The sequence below is a fragment of the Ascidia mentula genome, chromosome 7, assembly GCF_947561715.1.
Source record: "Ascidia mentula chromosome 7, kaAscMent1.1, whole genome shotgun sequence".
Taxonomy (NCBI): Eukaryota; Metazoa; Chordata; class Ascidiacea; order Phlebobranchia; family Ascidiidae; genus Ascidia; species Ascidia mentula.
Window position 1 is genome coordinate 14913342 of NC_138572.1, and position 25054 is coordinate 14938395.

General features: G+C 38.3%; 4 protein-coding genes and 1 long non-coding RNA gene across 13 annotated transcripts; all 5 read right to left on the minus strand.

The window, feature by feature from the left end:
• Nucleotides 1–528: 528 nt before the first annotated feature.
• Nucleotides 529–3459, minus strand: LOC145909654 (chymotrypsinogen A-like). Its single transcript, XM_082997010.1, has 6 exons — nt 3444–3459; nt 2568–2742; nt 2055–2183; nt 1804–1904; nt 1122–1240; nt 529–789 (listed from the first exon to the last, which is right to left on the minus strand). The coding sequence occupies exons 1-6, from the start codon at nt 3457–3459 to the stop codon at nt 529–531; spliced, it is 801 nt and encodes a 266-aa protein (XP_082853136.1).
• A 271-nt stretch (nt 3460–3730) lies between these two features.
• Nucleotides 3731–8898, minus strand: LOC145908057 (uncharacterized). 7 transcript variants are annotated; one of them, XR_014402933.1, is made up of 8 exons: nt 8668–8898; nt 8231–8327; nt 7147–7862; nt 6794–6918; nt 6507–6711; nt 6347–6402; nt 4632–5875; nt 3731–4523 (listed from the first exon to the last, which is right to left on the minus strand). It is a non-coding gene; the product is annotated as an uncharacterized LOC145908057 (long non-coding RNA). The 7 variants fall into 7 exon arrangements; XR_014402934.1 differs by lacking the exon at nt 8668–8898 and having other exon boundaries at nt 7147–7307; nt 7725–7862; nt 8231–8660; XR_014402932.1 differs by lacking the exon at nt 8668–8898 and having other exon boundaries at nt 7147–7307; nt 7710–7862; nt 8231–8660.
• An 82-nt stretch (nt 8899–8980) lies between these two features.
• Nucleotides 8981–11955, minus strand: LOC145909655 (uncharacterized). The gene is made up of 7 exons (XM_082997011.1): nt 11913–11955; nt 11559–11642; nt 10711–10815; nt 10148–10240; nt 9569–9804; nt 9223–9387; nt 8981–9137 (listed from the first exon to the last, which is right to left on the minus strand). Exons 1-7 carry the CDS (start codon nt 11953–11955, stop codon nt 9108–9110), a joined length of 756 nt encoding a protein of 251 aa, XP_082853137.1. The 3' UTR covers nt 8981–9107.
• On the minus strand, nt 11778–16952 carry LOC145908049 (NACHT, LRR and PYD domains-containing protein 1a allele 5-like). Of its 3 annotated transcripts, none has more exons than XM_082995221.1 (5): nt 16834–16952; nt 16562–16652; nt 12528–13856; nt 12395–12457; nt 11778–12209 (listed from the first exon to the last, which is right to left on the minus strand). In XM_082995221.1, exons 1-5 carry the CDS (start codon nt 16882–16884, stop codon nt 12064–12066), a joined length of 1680 nt encoding a protein of 559 aa, XP_082851347.1. In that variant the 5' UTR covers nt 16885–16952; the 3' UTR covers nt 11778–12063. The 3 variants fall into 3 exon arrangements, with proteins under 3 accessions (XP_082851347.1, XP_082851346.1, XP_082851348.1); XM_082995220.1 differs by having other exon boundaries at nt 12365–12457; XM_082995222.1 differs by lacking the exons at nt 16562–16652; nt 16834–16952 and having other exon boundaries at nt 12365–12457; nt 12528–14837.
• Nucleotides 16953–18857: 1905 nt separating this feature from the next.
• On the minus strand, nt 18858–24702 carry LOC145909656 (transmembrane protease serine 9-like). Its single transcript, XM_082997012.1, has 11 exons — nt 24628–24702; nt 24326–24427; nt 24039–24157; nt 23534–23734; nt 23277–23377; nt 22594–22712; nt 22146–22262; nt 20327–20445; nt 19822–20016; nt 19565–19665; nt 18858–19021 (listed from the first exon to the last, which is right to left on the minus strand). The coding sequence occupies exons 1-11, from the start codon at nt 24700–24702 to the stop codon at nt 18858–18860; spliced, it is 1413 nt and encodes a 470-aa protein (XP_082853138.1).
• Nucleotides 24703–25054: the final 352 nt, after the last annotated feature.

Genomic DNA, 25054 nt, shown 5'->3' on the forward strand with positions numbered 1-25054 from the left:
AAAGGAACATTACAACGAAACGGCGATAGATAGAGCACACCGGTTTAGTTGTGTCAATGTAGATCCTGTTGATCCAATCTTCAACCACAAAGCTTGACCATTTTGTTAAAAAGTTCTGAACTTATGAATAAACAGTGGATCCTTTGCAAATAACTTTGATGTTGATGTCTTTTTCACAGAAATATAAAAAATTCTGATCTCATTTCATCACGGTTGTGGCTTAAACGTGTATAACACGAAATGCAAAGAAAACAGGACTTAAGAGTTCGGTTTTATTCGGTAAATATGATGTCGTTGTAGCTTTCAAGAATAATATGTTGTAATTAATCTGTTCTTCTGGCACAATTAAACGTACACTTTTATTTACCGATGTTTCATCTGCTTTCCAGCAAGGTTTCCTCAAGGTCAATAAAAGTTACGTTTTATTGTGCCACGAAGAACAGATTACTAAAAAAGTAGTTTTTAAAACACAATTAAAAATCTTTGGATGAAAGTCAAATACACGAGTACAAACGCACACAGACACAATCAGTAATGTTGGCAATATTTGTCAAGCACTCGGAAAGATCGAACGTCGCTCATAAACTGTTCATCAGTTGGTCTCAGTCGCATTTTGAGGTAAAGCCAACGAACATAGCTCGATACCCTCGTGTAAATCCCAGGTTTGTTTACGTTTCCACAACCGATTCCCCAACTTGTGATACCCCAGATAGTGTGACGTGTCGTGTTGGGGTCTAAACATGCCAAAGGACTCCCACTGTCACCCCGACACGTGTCAGTGCCATCTTTCTGGAATACAAAAGTGCCAATAGTTTATAAAAAAATGCGATTTCTAAGTTAGAAATTTTTTTACAGTTGTCTAAAGTGTTTAGATTACACGTGCAAGCCAGAATAACCGAAAATGTATGTTTGGTTCAATTGCTGAACAAACAAAACGAAAAATACACAAGTGTTTCTGGCAAAAAAACTACCTGTAAATGAAAAAGTTAAAACAGACATCGAACAATCGCAACAACAAACAAATTACAAAACGTTGCATTCTAAACTAAACAGGAAAGCAAGAGGTGTTTGATAGATTAACTTTAAAAGGCTGCATGGGTATTGAAAATTGTTGTTCTCACCGCAGCGCACATCATGGAGTGCTTAAGGTAGTCAACACCGAGCAGTCGGCTGCAATTCTCATTGGGAAATATGCTCACTGGCGCCTGCTGGAGGCAGGGTGGATAATCCATGGGGTTAACTGCCGAACAACAAGCATGTTGTGATGTGATTCTTAAAGGTTGTGGTTGGCAAGACTTTTGCAAGTTTCGTCAACACCGCATCACAGTGTTCGCGGTTGTAACTGACAAATGTTATATATGCCGACCGTACATTGAATGCGCTGTACTATGAAATTGTACCGACAGAATACAGAGGTTAATTCATAACGCGCAGGTGTTAGAGATGCTTCCATATCGGTTTGTGGAAGGATTTGGGAAAAGAAACTTAAAGTTTTCAAAAACCCTTGTCTAGGTGCAAAATACTGAAGTGAATAACCTTGAATTAGAAGCCAAAACCTAAATTGTTAAACAGACATTTCAAACACAACATGTGTTTATCATCAGTGCTGTATTACATGATTATAAGCTGCATCGAATGCATCGCCTACATTCACAGGCTGGCAGGCGGATGGAAAGGCAATTTTGAAACGTGTTTGAAAAAAGTCCAGCATTCCAGTTTTTACTGTTTTATTCAAAAACCCTTATCTAATGACGTAACTGTCGATAAACATCTGATAAAGCGACTCAACATAAAAAAACTTACAGTGTCTGGGACCATGCGCCCCCCACCCAGATATTCCACATCGAGATTGTGACGAAAACTGGTTTTGCCCGAGAGGCACACATGCTGGCCGCACAAATCGACTGCAACCATAGAAATAAGTTTAAAATGAAACAATGATATCTCCACATGATATTCAATAACTCCTAGCTTCGGGCGTATTACGTTTACTTTGTGTAAAACCAAGGCAATGCATTCTAATTTGGACCAGGACTCATGCGAATTTATCTTACTTGAATGAAACGCATTGTCTCAATTTAATCAACGCCAAGTCGTTGGTTGGACTCGAATGATACGAGTAGTAAGGATGTCCGTAAACCTCTTCAATATCTAGGTCATGGATACTTCTTACGTATGGAAACCTGTAAGAATGACAAAAATACCTCGTACGCTTGATGTAAACATATAGATATTAAGCTTAGTGGTTCTTAACCGGTGAAAAATTTACTAGTAGGGGGAAATTATGGGTTTGTAGGTGATTAGTCGGCACCGAAATATACAAAAGTAGTTACAAGAGAAATATTATCATCTGTATTCACTGTGTGTCGTGTGGTTTTTGGCAATTGGTCATGCCATGCGGCCGAAAAAGTTAAAAAAGGGTAACAGATATAGAGAAAAAGCAATCATTAAATACCAGCACTGTTACAGACACACGTGCACATGGAAGTAAGCTTTTATGAAAGCCGGCATCTGACTGACAACGAATATAAGACATGGGTTTAAATTGAGCTCTCCTATAATTGTACGTTTCAACATAACTTTGCAAATCTCCCAAAAAATCATTTACCTGCCACGGCTGACTCCCGGGGTTAGCGTTGACCCCTTCCACTATTCTCAATCCGTCTTTGACCTTAGGACAGAAAGCCGGAACAGGAATGTCGGTGGTGGCTTCACCGCAAGATTCTTCTTGCAGTTTGCTACCTGGGAATATACGAACACAAAGCACTGGCTTTAAACAACACGATCAGCCTGGATGTTGGTGAGACGTTTTTTACATCATGTTATTGCTGTGTTTACTTTCAGGGAACTGATGATGCCCACAGGGCGAAACATATATTCCTAACAACTGTGTATTGTGTGCATATTGCCTTACGGTTTTTTAGTATTTGAAGTCATATGGGGATATACGACGTACACTCTACATAAATAAAAATGTTTCATGGCATAGTGATACAAGCGCAAATCCCTCTCGTAATTTTTAGGTTGTAATATTGTCCGAAAAATACTTTTTACGAGTTTTAATTAAAAAGTTTACAACACAAATGACACGCTTGACCGAGTTGTGCATCCCCGTAATAAATTGTGAAAAACTTCGTACAACTAACCTAAATCTTGGTCAGTTAAAATCCGAAAATGTTCCGTCCTTTGCAGGTAAAAGCAATGTGGTTGGTTTCTCCAATGGAAGGCAATCTTCTCGTAATTCTAAACAGCAGAGAGCAACTACACAATTACATGAAAATCTTTTAAAATCTCAAACTTTTTCCGAAAAGAGTTAACATTGTTGAATATTCAGCAATTATAGTATTAGAAGTATTGAATATAAATTGTCTTAACATATCACAAAGCCAGTTATCTTTTGGTAGGAAGCATTATCCATTCTTTTCTAGTTACAAATGCATTACCTTTTCGACCCAACATTTAAGCATAGGCAATACATATATATTTTGCACTATATTGTATACAATAACAAACTAATGTTAGCTTACGGTAAGACGCAGGTAAGAGCTCCGTTGTAATATATCATGATGGATATGGTGTGAATACGAATAATGATTTGAAACTTAGTCCCTCTGCTTAATCTTGCCCTGCCCAGACGACAAAAGGGCCTTGCACTCCATTCATTTCCAGTTGGTCCGTTCTTGATGATTAGCTGTGTGTTACATACAAAGCGAAACCATTACAACCAGCAAGTTTATTCCATTCAATGTTTTACAGTATGATAGTTAATATTATCATAATCTCCTGATAGCAATATACCCAACAGAAACATATTCTACTTGAATAAGCTATACTGATGATGTTTAGAAGCATAGGCGATACATATATTTTTGAAATATATCAATTGAAAAGCTTGTGAAATACCTACTCCGGATTTATTACAGAACTTGCTACAGTGAGTTGAAAGTTCGTTCAATTTATTGTAACCTTTCCCATCGACCAATGGCATATTTAAATTAGAATGGCTTGACAGCGCCGTCTAGCGGATGAACCAAAAGAAGGCACTAAAACATACGAACTTTTAATTCTTGCTAATTCTTTTTGAAAATGGTTTGTTCATGCCAAAATAATGTTTTTGTGAAGTACATTGTTAGTTATCTGACTTAATCTTGCATGCCTCGTGTTGTGACACTAGTGACCTGTAGTAACCCAGACGGACTGTACAGTACATACTGTTATGGAGGTGGTTTGAGTTTCTTCCCACTAAAAGATATGTTGGGGTGATAGTTTGCTTATCAAGCTATTAACGGTCGTTACATCGCTGCTTTTCTATGCCGTGTAAATATGTTTTCTATGTCACGTTATTTTGTGAACAATAGCGTATACCGCCATTGAAATGCAACTCACAGCTAGGGTTGAGGCAAGGAAAATGTTTAAACCCCTCCGGACTCGTGCAAGCAAAGAAAACTTTCGGAAATGCGTGCAGAGCATAATGGATTAGCGATCCATCGCCTCAACCACTCGGCCACCTCGTCGTCGAAAACCTGTAGTTAAATGAAATATTTATGTAAGATTTTTTTGAAAAAAATATTGTCTTGTAAAAACTACTTTAGTTTGGTTTAATATTGTCGGATATGATAAATTGCACTTACATAAACTTGTTAGATGGTTTGCCACATCCTTCGATAGTTCAGTTGGTGCGGTGGTAGAGTTTATCACAAATACATCTGAAGTACGCAGCATTTTAGGTAAAAGTACTTTTGAAAAAGAATGCATTAAACTAACTGGTTTTACAGGATTTCTTTCCTCCAGAGTATTACAAATGCCTTCACTATATTTAGTAAATGGAAAGCATGAAAGCTTTTCCATTCTAGGTTAGCAATTGTTACAGGCGTGAACAAATTTTTTGTTCTGTTTTGGTCAACTTTGCCTATCTTAAAAAAGTACAGTACATAATAAACACGCTGTGTTCAGGTCGCAGTACTTTAGACAACTCGGCCATCCTGTCTATGCACTGTACTTTGTTATATTATTTAGAAATGTTCAGAAGTAGTTTTTAGGGCACAATTACAAACCTTGTAAACGATGATTTGTTTAAAATTATTTCATCCTGGTCAATTAAATGCCATGTTGGTTTTTGAAACTATTAAACTGTCAAAATCACATGAAAAATTTAAAAAAAAACACACAAACCGGCGCAGTCTCAATCAATAATGTTGGTAATATTTACCAAGAATCAGATAAGATCGAACATAGCTTGACACCCTCGTGTAAATCCCAGGTTTGTTTACGTTTCCACAACCGATGCCCCAACTTGTGATATCCCAGATTGTGTGATCATGGGCGTATCCAGGGGGGGGGTCCGAGGGGTCCGGACCCCCCCCCTTTTGTGAAATATTTTGGTCTTTTTGTATTTTTTTATCAAAATCCGCGTGAAAACCAGAAATTTTCTTTGACGTTGACCTAAAAACCGCGTCGTGCTTGCATTCGCCATTGTTTCCAAACAGGGAGCATCGTTACCGAATACTTGGCATTGTTACCAAACATGGTGCATTGTTACAAAACAAATGTCATTTTTCGTCAGTTTACGGACGTCGTTTTTCAGTAGCCACGTTGTAATGACAAGCGGTTTACTTGCGTGAAAGTCAAACTTGCCATAGCGTTACACAATTGCGCAAGCCAGAAAGCCACCGTTTATGTGACGATTGGCGCGAACACCGGCGTTCGTATTTTGCGATTCTTGTCCACAATTAACCTTAGTTTATACCTGAAAATCGGGGAATTCCCTAATAAATTTGGACCCCCCCCTTTAAAAATTCCTGGATACGCCCCTGTGTGTGATGGTTTATGTTAAGGTCAATGCATGGCAAGAATCCCCGCTATTAGTGCTGTCGTTCTGAAAAACAAGATTGGAAATTGTTTGTGGAAATATGTTTAGATAAACAAGAATGACTCGATTTAACCATACAGTAACTAACAGTGGAAAAAGAAAATTTCCACTCTTACTGCAGTAAACATTGTCAGGTTCAAACAGCCAAGTAGGCGACTGCAATTCTCATTGACGAATGTGCTCAATGGCACCACTGGTGGCTATTTTTTTGTAAAATAGAGATTTGTTCATTCTTATAAAAATGAAATACGATTTTCACTTTCATTACTGTTGTCATGGATGTCACTTGTATCTTGTGCAGTGTTAATACATAAAGATAAAAGAAATAGGATAAGTTTGTACCACACCGAAAAGTTTTCAAGTAACATGTGCTTTCTATAATTTCACCTTTTAGCATTACCCCAATAAACAATTATATCCAGAAACATGGAAAACTTCCTGCACCCCGCATTCCCAAACCAGATATTCCATACTCACATTGTGATGAAAACTGGTTTTGTCCAAGAGGCAAACATGCTGACTGCACAAATCGACTGCAAACATAGAAATAGGTTAGTAATGGGACAGAAAAGTACATGGATAACATTTGAATAAAATTGTGATTGTTTACAAAAATCCAAGCTGACATACTGCTTACATGGGAGAATTCGGAAAAAGTGAGATCTTGTGTAGAACGACATTGTCCCCGTAGACTTTCCACTTGAATGATTTGCAACAGTATAGTTGGGAATGATCACATAGTGAGGCTTTCCTCTTCAATAATTAGGTCATGTGAATCCTTTGATTTGTAGTAACCTGTAACCACCCACCCTGGGCCCCGATCGCTGGTCTCATTGGTTAACCTGTCACCATGGAAACAGCTCAATAATACTATTTGCAAATCAATGCTCTTTTTGAAACAGATTGCACACAAGAAACACTTACATTTGAGTTCTACAATTTGGGTGTTTTTTATCCAGGATGTCCTTGCAGAGAAGTATTGGTGTTTACAACAACTCCATTATTTCCAGGCGTTATTTTCCAATCCTCCAGTTGGCATCGCTATGACTCTGCAAAAACAGCACAGGTATTTAATGACTTTGCATTAAAAAGCGTCCAAGCTTGTAAAATAGTTTTAGATAAAGACCCTTTTCTTTATGGTTCTTTTGCTTTTGAACACTTGTAAACATTAGTTCATTCGTCTATTTTTTGCAGGAACAACAACTACAGTCTGACCTTTTTAATCTAAACTACTTGGTTTCATCAAATATGTTCTAGTTTGCTAAAACAGCACATACTTTATTTGAATTCCACTTGACCAATGTAGGGGGTTCTTTGTACCAAGTTATTGCTACCAAGGATTCAATGTAGGGCAGGCATGTTGTTGGTGACCTTGTGAAAATTAGAGGTCATGATATTCTTGATGTTGCCTTGGTGATGTTTTGCTCTTCACTGCAACCTGGTGGATAAAAGAAAGATTTTTTTCCAAAAAGAAATGAAAACAATGACAAAGGTTTGGGAGCACTGGCGACCTGCAACTAGAGTACCACCAAAACTCGGCAAATCTCAAACAAATACATAATTATGACAGCCAACCATAACATGGTTATTAATGTAATGAAAGAGGCTAGAAACAAAAAAGTTATTGTCTTTATAATGCTACAAGAAATTAGGCTAATACTTGTGTTAATACAAGAAAAGTTTATGCAGCAAAATAATGGTATCTAGACATATTTACACACACATTTGTGATAATATAGCAATATCAACACATCTAGGTAAAAACATCACATAAGTTTTCTGTATATTGTTCATTGAAATTTGTATACAACAAAGTTAAATACTGCTTGTGGGACCCAACTTGTTTACTTGCGACCTCTTTTTCAGATCAAAATTTCCTGGGATTCGTTGTGTTGGTCAATTATCTAATTCAGTGACTCTAGACCTCTTTGTCCTGGCATACAAAGCAGTCAGAAAAGTCATTGACCTCTTTGATGTTTTGATAAATCTGTTCCTGTCAAGATTAAAGTATGAAGTGAAAGTCACAATGTGTTTTCCATATAACCAGGTTGTTACTTGCTTTTACTGTTTTACATATATCCATGATCATATTGTAAACTGCACAAACATTTTTTGAAAAATAGGAGTTCATAAATCACTTAAAATGAGTATTTAGAGGTTGTGGCAGACTTCCTGACAATGCTCTATGAAGGGGTTCGCAACAACTGGCAAATGAGGTTAATATTCATGGCAATTCCCCCAAAAAATGTATCTATCTTTTGCAAAAAAATTCACAAGCCTTGCATATAAATATAATTTATTGTGACATGGAGCCCGACGGCACCACTGGTTTAAGCTTTTTCATGGACATGGGGTTTTCACCTTGATGGAGGTTTGCACCCAGTTTTTTGGAAATCTTCACCTGGTTGTTTGGCGAAAAAAATTGTCAAGAGCCAACATCAAGCTGCACTGATGAGACCTAACAGATCAAAACATTGGCCCAGTCGTCTAGTCTGCAACTTACTTAATATGATTTTTGTTAAAAAAATTATGAATTAATTTAGTTTTGGGTCAGCATGATGGTTAGGACTTCTTTCAGCAACAATTCAATGCATGGATTAGTGATGTTTTCGGATCCAAGATTGTTCCCATTATTTATTTATTCAGATTTTGGATCAAATTTATTCTGGGATTTTTCTAAAAAGGATTGACTCGAAGATTCATTTAAAATAAACACAGCAAATAACTTTTCCACAGCACACAAATAAACTGCAAGTAAGTATTTGTGTACAACAGACCAATACAAGACATACACTTACTTCATTAACCAACATATTCTCTTGTAACTTGATTCATGGACGTTGTCAGTTTGTGGGAGTTTCATTCTTCATTTGCAATGAGATTTCTTGCATTTAAAACCAATACATTTGAAAATAAGATATTTTGGGACAGTTGAAGTTTTAATTTTATTCCAAGACCAAGTAGATCCGTCTGTTACGTTCCTACATGCCAACATTCTATTCTACAAACAACCCCTGGTATTCTTTCTTCTGAAAACTGGAATAAAAATGTCGGAAAACTTTCCTCTTACTTTCTGCTCCAGACATATTTCACTTTATATATTTCGCAGCAATTTTATTTACAGTAAAAAACATTTATTTTGAACAAATCACAAAATAAACACAAATAATTCTGGAAGTCTCGTGTTTTGTTTCAATCCGGACCACTGGAGTCTGCATCGGATGAGAGGAAGGAATATTTACTGATCATCCAATCCCTCAACTTCCGACTGAAAAAAAATCACAAAACTTTTAATTTCATCAAAATTAACAAAACCATGTTTAAATGCAAATATAAATTAAACAAATTCTTACCGGGTTTTCCAGTTTTTCAATCTCTTTTCTCAAGACTCGAATAGATTCGGAATCGAATCCGCATCTATACAGCCACAACTTCTCATCCACTTTAGGGAGAATCCGACAAATATTTCTAACATCTTTTCGTTCAAACTTGTTTCCAGTCAGGTAGAGATTTCCCAACTATTTAAAATATAAAGATTGGTCGGAAATCTTTGTTTCAAACTTTTTTTGAAACAGATTTTTTTTCTTAAAACCGGATTAAAATTAACTCCATGTTTTCACTTTTAATTAAAAAAAGTAAGTTTTATAAAAATATCATGGATTTAAACAAATATTTATTCTCAAAATAATGAAAACCAACCTTGGGTCCCATCTTCATAATCGCTTCACAGATCATGTTGAAAGTTTCGGAATTAAGTTCGCATTTCCTCAACCCCAGCCCCAAACCGGGTTCTCGAATCCGCGGGAGGAAATCCGCGAGAGCGAAAACATCCGAAATCTTCAGTGGGGTGAAGTCTAAATTCAACACCCGAGGACAAGAGAGGGCGATTTCATCTCTAAATATTTCGTCAACTTCCTGTAAATCTACGAGGAAATCTGAAACAGGGACAAGTTTATTAAAACAAACATGGCGGAAGTTTTATTAAATCACTAAAACTTTTTATTGCAAACTTCAAATAAGATTTCTTCACTTTTAATCGGATTTAAACAAGACAAGATCCAACAAATTAATCAAATACAAAAACATTAACTTACTGGAAGGAAAACATAAACTTTATCCGACAAAAAATATGCGACCTTCCTTTAAAACTTTCAACCTGAACATTTTTATTCCATTCTCTTCTATAAGAACAATGGAATTGCGACGTCACAATACTTACTGTGATGTAACAGTTACGTTCACAAACACGCATCAGACAGACTGGAAATAAATATTAACCTCGTAACTCGTATCCCTGCAAATATGTTCCATCAGTCCTTTCTTCCCGCAGGTATTTCGAAAGTTTCTTCAACAACTTTTTCGCACGTTTGTCTGAAAATAACAAGATCAACATTTACGACAAAAATAGAAGCCATGTATTTGGATGGGAGAATTATTTAAACTCCCAATGTGCGTTTTCCACAAATATAACCTGTGTATATTAGATGCGTAATGAGATGTGAGACTTTCGAAACCACGATGCCCGTTTACCCAATATAATGGTAACTTGTAGTGGAAAGTATGTGAAAGTTTAACACCAAGCTTTTCGCGTAAAGCAACGTTGTGTAACAAATTGTGAACATGGTTTTGCAAATCGTTTAGGGCCTGTCAATGCAGACAAGTGCAACAAAACAAATATGTTACATAACAGCAGCATCTTAACTTTGCCAATAGTTTCTTTGTCACAGCTTTTTACACCTAAATGCCTTGTATTACTTTGCTGGTTACAATTATTACAGCAGAATGATTTTCTTATGTTTAGATGAGAAAAAGAAAAGATTGTTTTTAATGTAGCTAACTACCATGCATTTGTTCCTCATTGTCAAGTGTGGAGGATGCTGGATCACTGGAAGCAGTCTTGACTGAGGTTGATGGCAAGATTTTTGGACTGGAACCACTTCCATCACCTGTAAAAAACAATCAAGGTGATAACTGCAATTTAATGGCATTTATGTACACCATAAGGGTTAACCCAATACGAAGGCCTTACTTGATAATTTTGACAATAAATAAATTAGGTTGCAGTGGCTTAACAACCAAGCAGGACCTGGGCATTCCAGGCCACAGCTCTGTCTGTGGGAGTTCGCCAGTTGGACCTTACAGCAGGGATACACAACACGAATGTCATATTTGGCTTGCTTTTGGTGGTTTTTAAAGTGGCTTTGCAAACAGGTTTAAACTCTTTGAAAACAGGTTTTAACATTAAAAAAATACATTTCTCTTTGAGTTGTGCATCCTGCTTTACTTGGAAAAGGGAATTTAATTCAGCTATGCTGTATTCATAGGCTAACCACTGCTTTAAACCACACCGGGAGTCCATTTCAAAAGCAAATCAAAAAAGAGGTATTTTTGGAGCCATTGAGATCTATTGACCGAAAGGTACCACAAAGTGGAAATCTGTATGCCTGCTAGTTTAAAAGCTAGGTCGAAACAGTGCATGTACACCCTGTCTGCAGATCTCAAAATGTTTACAAATGTGAAATGTTGTAATATTCATACCATTTGACAATTAATTTAAGTGCCCAAACCCACAGGTTTATGCAAAACAATGGATATAATAAATACGAATATATGTGTTACAAAAATGGTATACTTCAGTACTTGCACTAAAAATTAATTAAGCAGCGTGTGTATATAGGGCAGAACTTACTTTTTACATGTCCCAGTTCACCACCATCTATTTGAGGTATTCTGGTTGCCTCAAGTTCAGCTGTAGCAGTGGAGGTTTCACCAGCTGTAGAAACATATGTATTACAAATCATAAACAAGATATACTGGGCTACCCACTGTTTACAAGTGCTTTGATGAAACAGCGTATAAACATTTGTTGAAATTCTAGCAAAAATTTTGAATAATTGTTCCAGTGGTTCTTAACCCGTGAGGGCTTTTTAAGTGGAGTACATAAAAAATTGCAACATAGACAAATTCCATACAAAAATGCCAATTAAACCTGTGGTTTGTTAGCATCGTTGTGAAATTGCATGCTGCGACATGCGTCATGAACTTTCAATGGGCATTAAATCCTGTTTCTGGTTGTTATTTGTCATTTTGATATTCAGTTCAAAGTACAACACAACCATACTTTAACACATAATACACTGTCAAATCCTGTGCAGCGCAGTTTCAAAAAGGAAGCATTGTTGTTAGGTTATGTTTCACTCAAACAGTTTTCTGCTTCGAAAACATTTACCACCATTTTCCGGCAACTGTTTTGAATGTTGGGCCTTGGAATTTGTTGTCCGATCTAATGTTTCGGATGAAGTAGATTTTGCATTTGTTGAAGCCAAACCTTCTCTGCAAGCTGTAAAACAACAAGTCACAATATATAGTATAGCACATATCTTTACTTTTCTTTCAATTATATTTAAGTTCAATCCTAAGTAATCAGCAAAGTTTTGTCCGCAAAAAATATAACACATTTTTAACACACAAATACCAAATAAATATAGTACTGACGGATTTTATGCATCTTGGAAATTGTCATACCGCTGACAGCACTATTGACAAGATCAGATTCTGAACTGGTTTCACTACGTCCACTTCCAGAGGCTTTGATTGAAAATTATAAAATAAAAATAATGGTCTTTAATGCATAAACTTTCCAATGCACTGCACATACCTGGTTTGTGTCCGAGCAAAAGGCCACACACAAAACGACGAACCATTGCCCAATGGGGTTCATTAATCAAATCGTCCACGATTTGATCAAATTCTTCATCTGACATGAACATAGAAATGTAGTATGCACCAAACATTTCCTGCAGAACTTGATGAAGGTAGTAGAAGAGAACATTCCCCCCATCAAAAACACGTCCGGGAAGCCAGAAGTACTTTGGCATTTTGAAAACCACATCCTGTACTTTTAAATCTTCTAAACCTACTTTTTGAAGGTCGTCATGTGTGAACACAACGGTTTTACGAACCATGCCTTCATATGCCATTCGGCCAAGTGGCAATTTGAGGTTTTCTAATTTCTCTCCTTTTGCATGCTGAGAGTGGCCAAGTTGTTGCAAAACGGCATCAAATACATTAGTTATGGTGGAAATACTGTGCACCTCACCAAATAACCCAGCATAAACAATAAATTGTAAAAGCATTGGATTGCGACATAAATCAAGCAATTGTGGAGATTTACTTTCAAGTTTGTTCCACAGTTCATTTGCTTTATCACCAGAGTAACTATCAAACACTGTCTTTGCATCCTCAGGAGAAAGATCACTGACATAAATTGTTGGCTTAGGTCGGAGTCCTAATGGTATTGATAGCAATGAGTGGGGTCGAGAAGTAAAAATCAATGTAGATTCTGGAAAAGAAAGCCTGCTGCAAAGGTTAGCAACAAGCTGTTGTACTGGCAAGGGAGAGAGATCATTTTCACTTAAAGGTGCCATGTTTTCTGGGGTCCAGGTTGCCTGATCTAATCCATCAAAAATAAAAGCACACTTTTTTGGGTTCTTTTTCATCCACTTGAAAACCAAATTGAGTGTTTCCTTTGAAACATGGTTGAAATGGTTATCCAGCAGAAGCTCCTGCAAAGTAAGCTTTCTATCACCATAGTTTAGATACATGAACCGAAGATGAAGCACTAAGTGATCTTCTGTTCCTATTTGCCTGCACAATCTCTTTGAAAGAGTAGATTTGCCACATCCAGCCGGTCCAAGAAAAGCTAGAAACAAGCCTTGCTGGTTGTGTTCTTTGAAGCTTGAAACTAGTTGCTGAAATTTGATGTGTTCACCAACAAATCGATCATTGTCCCCCTTGCTTGTCGATGGCTGAAACTTATTTTCCTTTTGAGGACAAATTCCTTTGTAAATATCAGTTTTTATCAGTGATGGATGAACCTCTGGTATTTTAACATTTTGCAACTCTTCATTGCAAGGGACAACATCTGGACCAAGATTTTTAAGCTGATATTTTTTGATTTCATCAACTGCCTGTTGCATCTTTTCTTCTGCAAATTTTTAACAGGTTTTTCAGATAATAAATCTATGTTACAGTGGTTTCTTGAGAAACAGTGAACATCTATGTTTGGCTGGTTTAATTTTAGTGCAGCATGCTGCATAACCACAATGCAAATTGAGGTTTAGCGTTGATCAGTAAATTTATTTTGTGATGGTAACGTCCCAGACTGGAAAAAAATGTTTTGCGAAAATTCGCCGATAATCCGCGCAATAGTAATTAGCTAATGCATTAATATACGAAAAAAGGTTGCGATCGTCCGCGCAATTAACGATCGCTGAAACGAAATCCTCCGCCCAAAAAACAAACTTTCCAATCTGGGTAACGTCTAATGCCACAGAAAAATGATTCACTTTTTTTTAGCCATCCGTATTATATATCATCATATTTTCATTTCAAATGCTTGTTTACAAAGTTTTAGTTGATCTAAATCTTATTTTACGTCAATTTTTGGAACTACTTTGCTTCGTAGTAGTAGGAACAAACATAATTTCAGATGACATCGACAAACATCACAGAGTGTATTTAGTTGCAACCGGCAAATTTCGAATTGTAACTTTCTGATTGGTTATATTTTTTACCCACAATGCAGTATACTTTATGGAGAAAAAAAACAAAATCTGCTCAAGAACGAAGATTGGAATTTCTATTAAAATAAGTTTGGCGGCAGAAAATTTCCACCTTGTATTTAATCATCTGTTACAATAGAAGGAGGACGTCATAAAGCAATCAGTGAAGCAATGGGGTCAATTTTACGGTTGAGTGAGCACGTATGCATGTGCTGTTGCTTGGGCGAATTGGAGCCAGTTTCGGGCAGTTTTAAGTAGAGTTTTGGGCGTGTTAAGTCAGGTAGCTGCGTGGTAACGTGTGCTGTATAAAATTGAGCTAAAAAGGCGGTTTAAACTTCAGGCTATATCTGCAGAATAATTAAAGACTTATGTCTGCGTTGAACGGCAAAAAAATTCTGGTTTTCTACTAGTTATGTTCCCAGTTCTAAATTATCCGGCCTGGCGAAACCTAGTGTGAAGAAAGTGTGCAGAAAAAGTGGACGCGAACATATGAGCGGGAAGTAAATCAATCGAAATCATAATCACTCAACTAAACATGGGAAACAAGTCAGGTTTTTTAACAAAGTTGTATATTTTCTGTTTTTTCAGAGAAAGAACTTTTAGCGATTGTACGAGAGTGTTTCCGTTCCACAGTCAACAAAAAAAGCTTCATCGTAGATAGACGTAGGTGTTTCAGCTACAGTGTTTGTTTTGCATGTTGTCCAAACAAGCGTGGAGAAAATTCCTTACTTTCTAAGCCCATGTGATTGGCGTGAAGATGCCCTAGTAACTTACTGGCACCGTAGCTTCATTTGACAGTTTGGCTCAGCACTAGATACGGTAAACTGGAATCTTCTGTCCACCGTAATCCATATTGGAAATAGCTGTCCCTGTACTGTCGTATCTACCAACTGATTTAAACGTTTTCACAAACACTTTTACTTCCCGTATGTTTGCTCAGTTTCGCTTGTCACAGCTACCAAAATATTTCAACACTTGTCCTCAAGTGGTTTGTAAAATGGTTACGTAGGTTATTTGTTATGTCACGAGGTTATGAATTGTGAGCAAACTATTGAAACAATTCATGGCTTGATGCCACATAACCAAAATGTTTGCAGTAGTAACATATAGGCGCATGTGTAGAATGGTTTCATATCTCCGTCGAAACTCTTTCATCAATTTTTCGCGGCACACACAGTTTGCGAAACCTGTAAAATGCATTATTCTGACAAGCTGTAAAGTGGACTATTCGTTCAAGTAGACAAAAATGATCACATTCTCATCATGATTCTACAAGGGAAGTGAGAGCTCCCGAGTATCTGGATCCAAACACAAATTTCTAAACGCATAAATGTGTCTGAAAACTTTTTTACACCTTTCACGCAAAAAGGTCACGGACAGCATGCTTTCGTCTTAAATGCTGAAGTCGGACACATTCGTATTTCAATCGGAATATTACTTTCCTAAAAGGCAGAGGTCGGTGTTGTGACGACCAAGACATGCACGCCCACAGCCCCCAACAACTACCGTTAGTGGAACTCAGACAGCCTCTATCTCAGTGTTTTGCTCTTGCTCAGTCGCTCTATCTTAAGGACTCGTTTACCCAGTTTTAAATTCCATTGATATGACGCGTGTGCTATAATTCGTAAACGCATTCTGTTCACGGAGTAAAATTAGTTATCGTTAAGAACACGCCCCAGAAGATCAGGACTTAGTTAAAACAGCCAAATTCACACCGCTGCATCTGACCCATGCTCCGCAATGGAGTTTTAGTTGCTTGATGATTTCGGAAATTACATAAACCCATTACATGAAAGCAAACGATGTACATTCACATGAACTTGCGTTCCATGTAAATTGCTGGCAACCATAAACAAAAATGTAGAATTCAGTGAAACATTATCTGCAGTGACAATTTAATGTGATGATGTCCACGTCATTTAATCAGAGTCTAACGGTCTAAGTCACATAATATGTTGAATTGGATTCTATGTTGTCGCTGGGGCAAGACACACAGATTAGTAAATGAGTCGCATTTAAACTAATAATTTTGTCATCTCCAAATGGTCGAATATAAATGCTAAATCAGTTGGGGTTCGACTTGAATACAAGCATTTGTATTCCAAACTTCCCCAGTAAAACTCCCTACCTCGTTCATCTTCTGATTCTGCAATGGTTGTTTTCTGATAATGATGGTGTTGATGCCGATGTTCATGGTGTTCGTCAACAATATGTACGTTCTGGAATGGAACCAGCAAAAATTACCAAACACACAAATATTAATCGTCCAAAAAGACAGCAAGGTCGTTGGAGTATTTAAAAATCCATTACTGTTTCTAAACTGCCCACATGCGTGATTGATTTTCTCCAACCTCTACCACCAGTACAGCAAATCTTAATATTCAAGAACAACAAGCTTACCTCGGCAACAATGTTTTGTGAGTTTTCTCCTTCTGTTTGTTGTTCGGCCATTCTTGGATTAGCAGGTGTAGCTTTGTATTGCAAGTACAGTATAGAAATAATACATACATAGGCTATAATAATCTGTGTGATGAACAGTCTCAAGTTACCAGCCTTATTTAGAAACAAATTAAACATGGCTTATTTTGTCGACCTATATGACAGCGAATAAACCGCAACCGACTAGATAGATACGGATTTCATATTATATGACTTTATTGAACTGGTAATCAACAGTGTTGATTCAGACAAATACAAAACCCACGAAAAATACTTTACCGTCTGAGTAGAATAAAGTTGATATTAGAAGCTCCGTTAACCTGTGGTAATTCCCATTAACTGTGGTGGTAAATCAACTTGTGTGCGCCCGTGCAAAACACGGAAATTACGTTTACTTTTAAGTGTAAGGCAGTTTACTTGTGATGCGTCATTGCAGAACATCTACAGTGGAAGAGTTAGAAAACATATGCAATAGCACATGTAGCTGATGAACATAGTGGGCGATTTCTAACGTAGGCGCCAGGATGTGGAAATCAACCTATACCAGTGGGTGTTAAAGCTATGAATGACTAAACCTGCTGGAGGCATAGCAACAAAAACAGAACTCTTTTAACAACCAATTTGTGATGAAATAGCATCACGTCCCGACCCAACACTATTGGTTCCCAGTTGCTTTGCTTGGCCATAATGTCATCTCTACTGTGGTTCGTCACCATTCGTTTCTACCTATTTTGGTCCCTAACGAATTGACGTCAAATGCAAAGAACCACAAAGTGGAAGATTTCCTGGTTAGTTAACCGGCAAGATCACATCGCAAGCTGCACTTCGAAATGGGACGATCACGCATAAAGCGTTGTCTGATTACGGTTGTAGAGATCCCCTACGTCAGTGCTGATTACCAACCTTTTTGTGGTTTTGTACCACTTTGGGGATGAAACGAACATTTTGGGATCATTTACGGTTTTTTCAATTCGAACAATATCCGTAAATTGCGAAAAGGTGCTCGCGTACCACCTACAATGTCGTCTCGTACCACTAGTGGTACTCGTACCACCGGTTGGGAAATACTGCCCGACGTATATGTGAAGGTCGTCTGGCAGTTGCGCTCTAGCACTAAAAAGTTCTGAACTTATGAATAAACAGTGGATCCTTTGCAAATAACTTTGATGTTGATGTCTTTTTCACAGAAATATAAAAATTCTGATCTCACTTAATCACGGTTATGGCTAAACGTGTATAACACGAAATGCAAAGAAAACAGGACTTAAGAGTTAGGTTTTATTCGGTAAATATTATGTCGTTGTAGCTGCCAAGTATAACATGTTTTAATTAATTTGTTCTTCTGGCACAATTAAACGTACACTTTTATTCACCGTCGTTTCGCCTGCTATCCAGCAAGGCTTCCTCAGGGTCAATAAAAGTAAGTTTAATTGTGCCAAGAAGAACAGATTACTAAAAAAGTAGTTTGTAAAGCACAATTAAAAATCTTTGGATCAAAGTCAAATACACGAGTACAAACGCACACAGCAGACACAATCAGTAATGTTGGCAATATTTGTCAAGCACTCGGAAAGATCGAACGTCGCTCATAAACTGTTCATCAGTTGGTCTCAGTCGCATTTTGAGGTAAAGCCAACGAACATAGCTTGACACCCTCGTGTAAATCCCAGGTTTGTTTACGTTTCAACAACCGATTCCCCAACTTGTGATACCCCAGATAGTGTGACGTGTCGTGTTGGGGTCTAAACGTGCCAAAGGACCCCCACTGTCACCCCGACACGTGTCAGTACCATCTTTTCTGGAATATAAAAGTACGTTTGGTTCAATTTCTGAGCAAACAACACGAAAAATACACAAGTGCTTCAGGCAAAAAAACTACCTGTAAATGAAAAAGTTAAAACAGACATCGAACAATCGCAACAACAACAAAAATTACAAAACGTTGCATTCTAAACTAAACAGGAAAGTAAGAGATATTTGATAGATTAACTGTAAAAGGCAGCATGGGTATTGAAAATTGTTGTTCTCACCGCAGCGCACATCATGGAGTGCTTAAGGTAGTCAACACCGAGCAGTCGGCTGCAATTCTCATTGGGAAATATGCTCACTGGCGCCTGCTGGAGGCAGGGTGGATAATCCATGGGGTTAACTGCCGAACAACAAGCATGTTGTGATGTGATTCTTAAAGGTTGTGGTTGGTAAGAGCTTTTGCAAGTTTCGTCAACACTGCATCACAGTGTTCGTTGTTGTAACTGACAAATGTTATATATGCCGACCGTAGATTGAATGAGCTGTACTATGAAATTGTACCGACAGAATACAGAGGTTAATTCACAACGCGCAGGTGTTTGTGGAAAGATTTGGGAAAAGAAACTTGAAGTTTTCAAAAACCCTTGTCTATGTGCAAAATACTGAAGTGAATAACCTTGAATTAGAAGCCAAAACCCAAGTTGTTAAACAGACATTTCAAACGACATGTGTTTATCATCAGTGCTATATTACATGATTATAAGCTGCATCGAATGCATCGCCTATACATTCACATTCTGGCAGGCGGATGGAAAGGCAATTTTGAAACGTGTTTAAAATAGTCCGGCCTTCCAGTTTTATTCAAAAACCCTTATCTAATAACGTAACTGTCGACAAGCATCTGTTAAAGCGACTCATGCACAGAAAAGCATAAAAAACTTACAGTGTCTGGGACCATGCGCCCCCCACCCAGATATTCCACATCGAGATTGTGACGAAAACTGGTTTTGTCCGAGAGGCACACATGCTGGTCGCACAAATCGACTGCAACCACAGAAATAAGTTTAAAATGAAACAATAATATCTCCAAATGATATTTAATAACTCCTAGCTTCGGGCGTATTACGTTTACGTTGTGTAAAAACCAAGGCAATGCATTCTAATTTGGAATGTACCAGGTCCCTTGTGAATTTATCTTACTTGAATGAAACGCATTGTCTCAATTTAATCAACGCCAAGTCGTTGGTTGGACTCGAATGATACGAGTAGTAAGGATGTCTGTAAACCTCTTCAATATCTAGGTCACGTGAATCCTCTACGCCCTCTGATTGGCTGAATTGGAGTCCGTCATGGTTGTAGTAATCGCCCACCCGAACGATCGTCTCATTGGTGAACCTGTAACCATGGAAATGGTTTCCATGGTAATTTGTTTTAACTCTATGGCACTCCATACCAACAACGAAATTTTTTGAGACCTTATTTCGTGATATCCTTATGTACAAAATGAACTTGATAGCTGGAAGCATTATTGTTCATAGGAGGTCTGTGGACCCCAGGTGGAAAACCTTGTCGTAGGAAATCAAACTTAAAATCGACACCAAATTCTCACAACGCGCACCGAAATGCAAACTTTTTACGAGCCTGAATCTGTCTGGAACTTTGTGCTAATTTATTCCATCATGAAAGAACTTCGGAAATTACTCACGGTTTCGAACTGGATTCGACACAATGTGCGGCTGTGAGGATGTAACATCTGTTGATGAGAGTTCCTCCGCAAGAGTGAGGAGTGCGGCCTCTTAATGGATACTTCTTACGTATGGAAACCTGTTAGAAAGATAAAAATACCTCGTACGCTTGATGTAAACATGGAGATATTAAGCTTATAGTGGTTCTTAACCGGTGAAAAATTTACTAGTAGGGAGGATTTACGGGTTTTGCTATTTAACTCCATCAACACGTACGGCTCCGTTAACCTGTGGTAATTCCCATTACCTGTGGTGGTATATCAACCTGTATGCGCCCGTGCAAAACACGGAAATTACGTTTACTTTTGAGTGTAAGGCAGTTTACTTGTGATGCGTTATTGCAGAACATCTACAGTGGAAGAGTTAGAAAACATATGCAATAGCACATGTAGCTGATGAACATAGTGGGCGATTTCTAACGTAGGCGCCAGGATGTGGAAATCAACCTATAACAGTGGGTGTTAAAGCTATGAATGACTAAACCTGCTGGAGGCATAGCAACAAAAACAAAACTCTTTTAACAACCAATTTGTGGTGAAATAACATCACGTCCCGACCCAACACTATTGGTTCCCAGTTGCTTTGCTTGGCCATAATGTAATCTCTACTGTGGTTCGTCACCATTAGTTCCTACCTATTTTGGTCTCCAACGAATCGACGTCAAATGCAAAGAACCACAAAGTGGAAAATTTCCTGGTTAGTTAACCGGCAAGATCACATCGCAAGCTGCACTTCGGAATGGGACGATCACGCATAAAGCGTTGTCTGATTACGGTTGTAGAGATCCCCTACGTCAGTGATTACCAACCTTTTTGTGGTTGCGTACCACTTTGGGGATGAAGTAACGAACATTTTGGGTTCATTTACGGTTTTTTTCAATTCGAACAATATCCGTGAATTGCGAAAAGGTGCTCGCGTACCACCTACAATGCCGTCTCGTACCACTAGTGGTACTCGTACCACCGGTTGGGAAACACTGCCCTACGTATATGTGAAGGTGGTCTGGCAGTTGCGCTCTAGCGCGTCAGTGCATCCTGACAACATCACGCGCGTCGGTTTCAACAAAAACTCCCCACATATATTCAGAGAACAGTTGCCGGAAAAGGAACATTACAACGGAACGGCGTTAGTTAGTGCACACCGGTTTAGTTGTGTCAATGCAGACAAGAAGATCCTGTTGATCCAATCTTCAACCACAAAGCTTTTGTCAATAAATTTTGAACACACGTGAATAGAAAGTGGATCCTTTGCAAATAACTTTGATGTTGATGTTTTTTTCACAAAAATATAAAAAAATTTTGATCTCATTTCATCACGGTTATGGCTTAAACGTGTATAACACGAAATGCAAAGAAAACAGGCTTTAGAGTTCGGTTTTATTCGGTAAATATCAGGTCGTTCTAGCTGTCAAGAATAATATGTTTTAATTAATCTGTTCTTCTGGCACAATTAAACGTACACTTTTATTTACCGATGTTTTATCTGCTATCCAGCAAGGTTTCCTCAGGGTCAATAAAAGTCACGTTTTATTGTGCCACGAAGAACAGATTACTAAAAAAGTAGTTTGTAAAGCACAATTAAAAATCTTTGGATGAAAGTCAAATACACGAGTACAAACGCACACAGCAGACACAATCAGTAATGTTGGCAATATTTGTCAAGCACTCGGAAAGATCGAACGTCGCTCATAAACTGTTCATCAGTTGGTCTCAGTCGCATTTTGAGGTAAAGCCAACGAACATAGCTTGACACCCTCGTGTAAATCCCAGGTTTGTTTACGTTTCCACAACCGATTCCCCAACTTGTGATACCCCAGATAGTGTGACGTGTCGTGTTGGGGTCTAAACATGCCAAAGGACCCCCACTGTCACCCCGACACGTGTCAGTGCCATCTTTCTGGAATATAAAAGTGCCAACAGTTAAAAAAATGCGATTTCTAAGATAGAAATTTTTTTTGCAGTTGCCTAAAGTGTTTATATTACACGTGCGAGCCATGACAACCGAAAATGTACGTTTGGTTCAATTGCTGAACAAACAACACGAAAAATACACAAGTGCTTCAGGCAAAAAAACTACCTGTAAATGAAAAAGTCAAAACAGACATCGAACAATCGCAACAACAACAAAAATTACAAAACGTTGCATTCTAAACTAAACAGGAAAGTAAGAGATATTTGATAGATTAACTTTAAAAGGCAGCATGGGTATTAAAAATTGTTGTTCTCACCGCAGCGCACATCATGGAGTGCTTAAGGTAGTCAACACCGAGCAGTCGGCTGCAATTCTCCTTGGGAAATATGCTCACTGGCGCCTGCTGGAGGCAGGGTGGATAATCCATGGGGTTAACTGCCGAACAACAAGCATGTTGTGATGTGATTCTTAAAGGTTGTGGTTGGCAAGACTTTTGCAAGTTTCGTCAACACTGCATCACAGTGTTCGTTGTTGTAACTGACAAATGTTACATATGCCGACCGTAGATTGAATGAGCTGTACTATGAAATTGTACCGACAGAATACAGAGGTTAATTCATAACGCGCAGGTGTTAGAGATGATTCCATATCGGTTTGTGGAAAGATTTGGGAAAAGAAACTTGAAGTTTTCAAAAACCCTTGTCTGTGTGCAAAATACTGAAGTGAATAACCTTGAATTAGAAGCCAAAACCCAAATTGTTAAACAGACATTTCAAACGACATGTGTTTATCATCAGTGCTGTATTACATGATTATAAGCTGCATCGAATGCATCGCCTATACATTCACATTCTGGCAGGCGGATGGAAAGGCAATTTTGAAACGTGTTTGAAAATAGTCCGGCATTCCAGTTTTATTCAAAAACCCTTATCTAATAACGTAACTGTCGACAAGCATCTGTTAAAGCGACTCATGCACAGAAAAGCATAAAAAACTTACAGTGTCTGGGACCATGCGCCCCCCACCCAGATATTCCACATCGAGATTGTGACGAAAACTGGTTTTGTCCGAGAGGCACACATGCTGGTCGCACAAATCGACTGCAACCACAGAAATAAGTTTAAAATGAAACAATGATATCTCCACATGATATTTAATAACTCCTAGCTTCGGGCGTATTACGTTTACGTTGTGTAAAAACCAAGGCAATGCATTCTAATTTGGAATGTACCAGGTCCCTTGTGAATTTATCTTACTTGAATGAAACGCATTGTCTCAATTTAATCAACGCCAAGTCGTTGGTTGGACTCGAATGATACGAGTAGTAAGGATGTCTGTAAACCTCTTCAATATCTAGGTCACGTGAATCCTCTACGCCCTCTGATTGGCTGAATTGGAGTCCGTCACGGTTGTAGTAATCGCCCACCCGAACGATCGTCTCATTGGTGAACCTGTAACTATGGAAATGGTTTCCATGGTAATTTGTTTTAACTCTATGGCACTCCATACCAACAACGAAATTTTTTGAGACCTTATTTCGTGATATCCTTATGTACAAAATGAACTTCATAGCTGGAAGCATTATTGTTCATAGGAGGTCTGTGGACCCCAGGTGGAAAACCTTGTCGTAGGAAATCAAACTTAAAACCGACACCAAATTCTCACAACGCGCACCGAAATGCAAACTTTTTACGAGCCTGAATCTGTCTGGAACTTTGTGCTAATTTATTCCATCATGAAAGAACTTCGGAAATTACTCACGATTTCGAACTGGATTCGACACAATGTGCGGCTGTGAGGACGTAACATCTGTTGATGAGAGTTCCTCCGCAACAGTGAGGGGTGCGGCCTCTTAATGGATACTTCTTACGTATGGAAACCTGTTAGAAAGATAAAAATACCTCGTACGCTTGATGTAAACATGGAGATATTAAGCTTATAGTGGTTCTTAACCGGGGAAAAATTTACTAGTAGGGAGGATTTACGGGTTTTGCTATTTAACTCCATCAACACGTACGGCTCCGTTAACCTGTGGTAATTCCCATTACCTGTGGTGGTAAATCAACTTGTATGCGCCCGTGCAAAACACGGAAATTACGTTTACTTTTGAGTGCAAGGCAGTTTACTTGTGATGCGTCATTGCAGAACATCTACAGTGGAAGAGTTAGAAAACATATGCAATAGCACATGTAGCTGATGAACATAGTGGGCGATTTCTAACGTAGGCGCCAGGATGTGGAAATCAACCTATACCAGTGGGTGTTACAGCTATGAATGACTAAACCTGCTGGAGGCATAGCAACAAAAACAGAACTCTTTTAACAACCAATTTGTGGTGAAATAGCATCACGTCCCGACCCAACACTATTGGTTCCCAGTTACTTTGCTTGGCCATAATGTCGTCTCTACTGTGGTTCGTCACCATTATATCCTACCTATTTTGGTCTCCAACGAATCGACGTCAAATGCAAAGAACCACAAAGTGGAAAATTTCCTGGTTAGTTAACCGGCAAGATCACATCGCAAGCTGCACTTCGGAATGGGACGATCACGCATAAAGCGTTGTCTGATTACGGTTGTAGAGATCCCCTACGTCAGTGATTACCAAACTTTTTGTGGTTGCGTACCACTTTGGGGATGAAGTAACGAACATTTTGGGTTCAATTACGGTTTTTTTCAATTCGAACAATATCCGTGAATTGCGAAAAGGTGCTCGCGTACCACCTAGAATGCCGTCTCGTACCACTAGTGGTACTCGTACCACCGGTTGGGAAACA